Source organism: Scomber scombrus, chromosome 16, assembly GCF_963691925.1.
Source record: "Scomber scombrus chromosome 16, fScoSco1.1, whole genome shotgun sequence".
NCBI lineage: Eukaryota > Metazoa > Chordata > Actinopteri > Scombriformes > Scombridae > Scomber > Scomber scombrus.
The window spans coordinates 8617373-8624178 of NC_084985.1; the positions used below are offsets into that span (position 1 = coordinate 8617373).

The 6806-nt window shown below is 36.4% G+C and overlaps 1 protein-coding gene across 2 annotated transcripts; it reads right to left on the reverse strand.

Annotated features, from left to right (window-relative positions):
* Positions 1 to 1097: 1097 nt before the first annotated feature.
* On the reverse strand, positions 1098 to 6498 carry LOC133995852 (probable thiopurine S-methyltransferase). Of its 2 annotated transcripts, none has more exons than XM_062435353.1 (9): positions 6372 to 6498; positions 4796 to 4918; positions 4306 to 4398; positions 3385 to 3517; positions 2099 to 2151; positions 1930 to 2004; positions 1683 to 1768; positions 1545 to 1589; positions 1098 to 1442 (listed from the first exon to the last, which is right to left on the reverse strand). In XM_062435353.1, the coding sequence occupies exons 2-9, from the start codon at positions 4891 to 4893 to the stop codon at positions 1324 to 1326; spliced, it is 702 nt and encodes a 233-aa protein (XP_062291337.1). In that variant the 5' UTR covers positions 4894 to 4918; positions 6372 to 6498; the 3' UTR covers positions 1098 to 1323. The 2 variants fall into 2 exon arrangements, with proteins under 2 accessions (XP_062291337.1, XP_062291336.1); XM_062435352.1 differs by having other exon boundaries at positions 6283 to 6434.
* Between the last annotated feature and the right edge of the window lie 308 nt (positions 6499 to 6806).

The following is a 6806-nucleotide window of genomic DNA, read 5'->3' on the forward strand; positions in this document are numbered from 1 at the left end:
AGAAAATTAGCTTTCGCTCCTTCCTCCTTTGCCAGTGTTAGGCGCTGTATCCAGGCAACAGCCAATGGGAAGAAGCTGGCCTCATGACGTATGGTGACAATTTTGACGTTTTTACATTCAACATGCATACAGGCAAAACTTCAATAAATTGGATATTTTGTGTGCAATATGTAAAAGTTTTGATGAAGTTTTTAGTTCATCTGTTTTGGGACAGCACTAAAATATTCTGGACTGATATGAACTGTCTTCCAAAGGAGTACATCTATAAATTAAAGCTATGCTATGTGGAGTAGGGAGTGGCCATTTCGGAGACTGTGATATCTTATTCATTTCAATTCAATTATATTTATTATCATGACACATTGCACATATAGTGAAAGGAGGGTTGCTGCTTCCCCAAAACTGTGCAGGGGGGTTGTCTTACCATAAATACTGTACAATATTTACAGTAAGACACAACACAGTAAACATAGTCATAATATAGTAAAACATACATAAAACTTGCATTATGTATGAAGTAGTATATATCAGAAGTATTTATAGTAGAGCTGTGCAGAAAGGCATTGTTAACTTGCTTTAATTTTTGTATGTATCCATGTCAGCAAATTATTAAAGCAAAATCCAAACTTCACCATCTTGAATAGGGTTTAACCGATACTGGATTTTTGGGGCTAATGCCAATACCGATAAGTAAAAAAAAAAAAAAAATTTTAATTTAATAATTACCAACTGCTATAAATAAAAGACAGTACAAAAAACCCATATGTATATTAAACTTGAATTAAGAAAAAGTATCACATATACATAATATACTGCCTACATAACTTTTAAAAGTACCACTTTTAGTATCTATTTGGACATCCTGAAGTTAAGACTGAATTGCAAAGCCATACAACTATCTAAATGTGAAAAATAAATCTCTCATATGAGTACAACCATCATAATTATTACAGTACATTCTTCTCTCTTGCTTTGACATCTGTTTTATGCCAAGAAATTGTTCTATTACTATATTTTCCCATGTGCCTATTTGCAACTCTTTATATTGTCAATATGCAGCAGCTACCCAATTTTTTCCCCAATAAAGCCAAGTCATATCTTTTTACAAAACATTATTTATTTCGTCAGGCATTCAAAACTTTACATGATAAAATTATTTGGGGCTATAAGAAAATAAAAAAAATGACATTTTATTTCCATGTGGCTTCATTTCCCCCAAAAACTGCAACTGAGTCAAAAAGATGTCGAAGCATTAAAATCAGTTTTCACAATAAAATGCTCAAAGTCTACTTTTCTAAGCTGTCTCAATTTACAAGCCTGTGTTTAATTGCTCTTTGGAGAGATGAGGTGTACATTTTCAGTAAAGTAGTCCAACCCCCAGGATCGCTGTCTGTCTGTCAGGGCATCCACCGACTGCAGCTGCTCAATATCACAGCATTCCCCTGAGAAAAAAGGAAATTCACCGCCAAGTTTAAATTAGTTTTATGATCTCGTAAGTACAGAAACACACTCAGCCATGACTGTTCATGCGTAACAAAACTCACCAAATAGACGAATGACTTGATCATCAGGGACAAGAAAGGGAGGTCCTGAAAGACAAAATCAGCCACCAAATAGCATTAAGACCAGGGATGTGTGTCTTTCACAGTGCCTACTGTTTTAAACACAATATGGACAGTCACCTTTATATAAATCAGGATTGTACAGCAAAGTGTCCAAAAGGTATCTGCAGTCGCTGGCCATCAGAGAACTTATGAGAGCAGCATACCTGTGGTAATGTGAGAGAGTGTAGTAAGACAACATTCCTAAATTATACCAAACTGCTTTGTCTAATATATAACACAACTTTAATTGCTCAGACTGTTTTAAATGATCACTTTATATAGCTTAATTTAATTTTGGGGTGTTTAGGAGTCATATTATTCTTACTTTTCTCTGTCTTTTGGGTTGATGGCCACTAAGGATCCACGGTCCCAAATTGCCCCAAACTGACCTTCAATGGAACTGTGAAATGGAAATAAAGAGTTTCTGCTAATATTCACCAGTTTCAAGTGATTTCACATCTATAAATGTATTAAAGCATTAATAGTTTTCTTACCTAGAGAAGCTGTACAGGTCACACTGATATAAGGAGATATTTTTCTCTGTGCTCTGTGGAACAAAGACAATGTGGATGAACTTGTCTCTAAATGCATGTGGTAGTTTGGCAAATGGTCATTCCTTAAAGCTGTAACATTCTTACGTATGCACGTGCATTGGTTGGACTGTCTTTAACTGTCAGGGTAACCCCAATGTTGCTACATGTGGGTCCCCTCTAATTCTTGCATTCACTGGACTTGAAAAAACTCAAAGTGCAATATCAGACATACTTAACATAACTGACATTCTTCCCATCGGATGACAATGTTGAAAATAAATGGCTTCAATTTATTTTGTTAATTCTTACAAAACATTACTTTGAAGTTGCTTGAACAACAAATGTATTATGGTTGTGCTCAGTCTGGCTCTGTATCCCTTGCTGTCATTCTCCACCATACCTCCTAAGACCCTCAGCCTTTTCTTCCTCTTGTTTGGACTGGACTGAGTGGGAGAACGCAGTTTTATGTTGTATCTTTAAAAGACCTCTAGCACAATATAATTTAAGTTGCCTTTATTAGTTAGACTGTATTCATTGTGTTTCTGGGTTTCCTTTTGCTTTGTGTTTTTCCTTTAATGTTCATGTACTCCTCCTCAGCCTGCTTTTTCCTCCACACCTGCCCTGCATTCAGCCTCGTTAGCCCGGCCTGCTCCATGCGCACCCAATCAGCTCCCAGCATGCCCTCGTTTCTTGTCACCTGTTCCTTGTTGTTTCATTAGTTCAGTTTGTAGGTTTTCTGTTCAGTTTTGTTCTTCTCTGTTTGCTCTGATCTGCCTGCACAAGCCTTTAGTAAAAAAGTTTCTTTAGCCTCACTCAATCTGCAGTCAGGTCCACTTGCTGGGGCAAGAAACGGAAATGCATGTGTGCATACTGTTTTTCTAATTTCTTTTGAGGTTTTGAACCAATTTTATTGGTTTATTTGAAAGCCACAGGTTGTGTCCAACTAAAAAAGGTCATTTCATATTTATAAATAATGATCACTGTAAAGTGTAGTAATATGAAATAATAATGACTGATAGGTGTCCAAAATCCCAATTTACAGCTCACTATTCAGTAAACTATTAAGTGTCTATTATACAGGAAATGATGAAGAAGTGAACTGGGGATTGATTTCAGAAGCAGCCTTATTAATTATCAACATTGATTCGGAAATTTGACTTTTCTTTTTAAACAGATCAAGTATACCTAATTTGCTTTTAAACTCATGACAGTCACTCACTATTTACGCATGTGTATAGTTCACCTACCTTGTAAACCTTTGCTCCAGGTATAGCGGGGACAGCCTCCACACTGTAGGTCATGTTATTTTCCTCAAAGAACTGCTGAATGGCCTTTTCAGCTATCTCCACCCCGACCACTGAATGTCCCATGTCTGCTAGCCTGGGAGTCACAGTAAAGAAGAGGGACTTTAAGAGCAGGCAGTTGTCATCACTGAGAATATGTTTTAATTATATAATGTCCACATGCTTTTCTTAATAGGAAGTGGCACAAAAATTAAAGCTGGAATCTCAAACAACAAATGTGATCTTTTGAATGCAGTTTATTATATATAATATATATAATTATTAATCATTATTTTGCCATTTGTATGCTGTGGTGTTGCTGTGTCTGTAAAAATTATTTTGTCGCTGTAACTTTTTTTTTTTTTTTTGGTATATGGCATTTTCATAAAAGATAGGGCGATGTAGCGGGAATCATTTTTACATCATTATTCTCAATTTCATTGAAAAACATATTAAAATGACTATTGTGTGATTTTCACAGGGATCTGTACCAGAACAGAAATGTTTTCTTAAGTCTGTGGAATATGATGTGTAGGCAAGGACATCTCTGCATATTTAAAATGGTATTTTGACACATTTCGCCCTTAACAAATATTGCGCCTCATGTGATTTGAAAATTGCAGTAAGCCACATTACGGTTTCAATAAAATTTCGGTTGATTGTTCAGTCCTAATAAAAAGGATGTAAGCCAAAACAGAGCAGCACTTAATGGAATAACTTCACCTTGAAATGGCCTTCCCTTACACAACCTGAATATGATGATTAGGATCATACAAATATGCAAACGACATGTCAAGCAACACACAAATTTAATATTCTGTCTCTAGTGTCTGAGCTCAAACCAGCAACACTATTCCTTATTAGATACAGTCAGCTTCTTCATACCACTTCATGTCTACAGCTTTCCCACAGAGAGGGAAGAAGAAGCGAACTCCTGTCCGTCCAGCAAGAACTTTATCAATATTGTTCTCCAGCATCCTGTAAAAAACAAACAAACCCAAAACCATGACGATTAACAACAAACCATCAAATATTCCTGCTTATTTAATCACAGTAATTAGTTAAAATTACTCCATAAACTTCTAAACTCAACAAAAAAAAAAAATCAACTTCAACACAGACTCCCATTGAGCTTCATGCGTGCAGCGAGTCAATGAGGTGGCATTGTTTGGGCTGAATTTAAATACTTTTCAGACCTCATTTGCGTTGTAAACCTGTGATTTGTTTGTGCAGGTTTTCTGACATTTTTTTAGGATCACCGGAGAGGGTAATGCATATTTACAGTTGATATAATCGTGTTAAATCACACATGCACAGGGTGGAATTTTATTTTCCCTCATTCCATTGACAAGGTAGATAAAATCGAGGTATTTACTTGTGTACATTGGACTGGTGGAAACCAGTTCTGCCATCCTGCCAGCGTTCCTCCCATTCTCCAAGCGACATGACCCGATCTGCCTGTGGTGCCAGCATGCTGGTGATGTTTGCCTGACCCCAACTACAGGGGAATAACAAAGGGCAGAGAGACAGAGAAAAGAATGGAGAGAATAGCATGCATATCTGTGGCTGGAGACAGGGATGAGTACACATCATACACATTGTCACACATTTCCACACATAAACACATGTGAAACAGCTGCACAGTGAATGCATGTGGGAAAGCCACAATGTAAAAAAACTGGCATTAAAAAAAAAGCAGTGAATTACTCTTTTGTGATGTTTGACAGCTGCTGAACCACAGCAATTAACAAGTCTTTAGAGGACATTTAACAGGCTTGTTGTGTTGCTAAACCATGCCTTCTAGTTGCATTTTAGTCAACTGGTAGATTATTACAGAAGAATCAGCAGTTGTCACGATAGAGAGAAGTGAGGTTAAAGGTCAGGAAACCACATATATACAGTAATCTGTGCCTGTAATGTTTAAACACAGTGAACAACTGGAAAGTTAGAGCACTAACATTACATAACAGCGGTGGTGGAGAGTAACTAAGTAACTTAAGAACAATTTTGAGGTACTTAACACTTTCACCCCACTACATTCTAGACGGAAATATTGTACTTTCTAATACACTACATTTATTTGACAGCTTTAATTACTTTTCAGATGAAGATTTGACACAATGGAAAATATAAGCTTTTAACATACAGCACATTGTTAAAGATTAAACCAGCGGTTTCTACGTTTTATGGCTTTTGACGTCTTACAGAAAGCAGTGTGTAGTCGGGGTCACATTTCAGATGTCTCTGATTTGTTAACAGCACCACCAAATAGTAATTTTTTTTTTCACTCTAAAATTCTCACATGGTTTCATTTCAATACATGTTCAAATGATCCAATATTTCACCAAAAATCAAAGATTAGAGAAAAAACTGTAAACAGATTTGTGAACTTTGTTTTTTCTTCTTTCCTCTCCCTCAGATTTATCTGGTGACCCTTTGGACCAGCCCTATAGAAGCAGTTGGGAACCATTAGACTTAACTATCTAACTGTATATAAAGTGGTTCAAACTAGCTCCACCTCCAGCAGCTACAACAGTCACATGTTTACACTTTACATGTTTGATACTTCAGTATTAATAATCTAATGATGTCATGTATGATAATATGTTAGTCAGTAGTACATTTTGCTACTAATACTTTTGTACTTTTACTTAAGTAGGATTTTTCCTGCAGGACTTTAGAGTATTATACATTGCTGTATTGGTACTTGAATACTACTTCCACCTTAACATAACAACTAACCATTCCTGATGTAAATACATTTGATTATACTGTTGTTGTAAAGAATAAATCATTAAATGTCTCATTATGACATTTGTAATATAAGTTACATAAGAGTCTCAAAGTGAGATCCAGGCTTACCTAACAGCAGTCTGACACAGAAGCAGCATTAGCACTTTAAGGGGAAAATGTGAATCCCTCATATCTGTCATATCTAATCAAAAGCGTACCTTTCCTGACTGGAGACAGCTAATATTTGTTCAGCAGCAACAAACCAGCAGCAGCAGTGTCGATCACACAGCACTTTCAATCAATGCAAGGGTCGGGATTAAAAATGTATATTTTTGACCTGAATTTAGTTTGTTAGGCGATCAATTCATGCCAATTCTACCAGTCAAGGGAGAAAGCTGCACGATATTATGGGAAAAAAGCGTTGCCTAACAAGCGAAACTCAGGCATTATAAAACACCGCACAAGCCGATTTTACTTCTGGTTTGGGTGGAGCCTGCTGCTGCATTCAGGTAACGTGGGAAAGCTGGATGTTGCCCAAATTCAAAGATCCAACACTTCGAAGCAGTGGCTGTTTTAGACCCTTTTTAAATTTATCTCTAAAAATTATCTAAATTTGATCTCAGTACCCCTAAAAACAAGTAAATTATTATGTT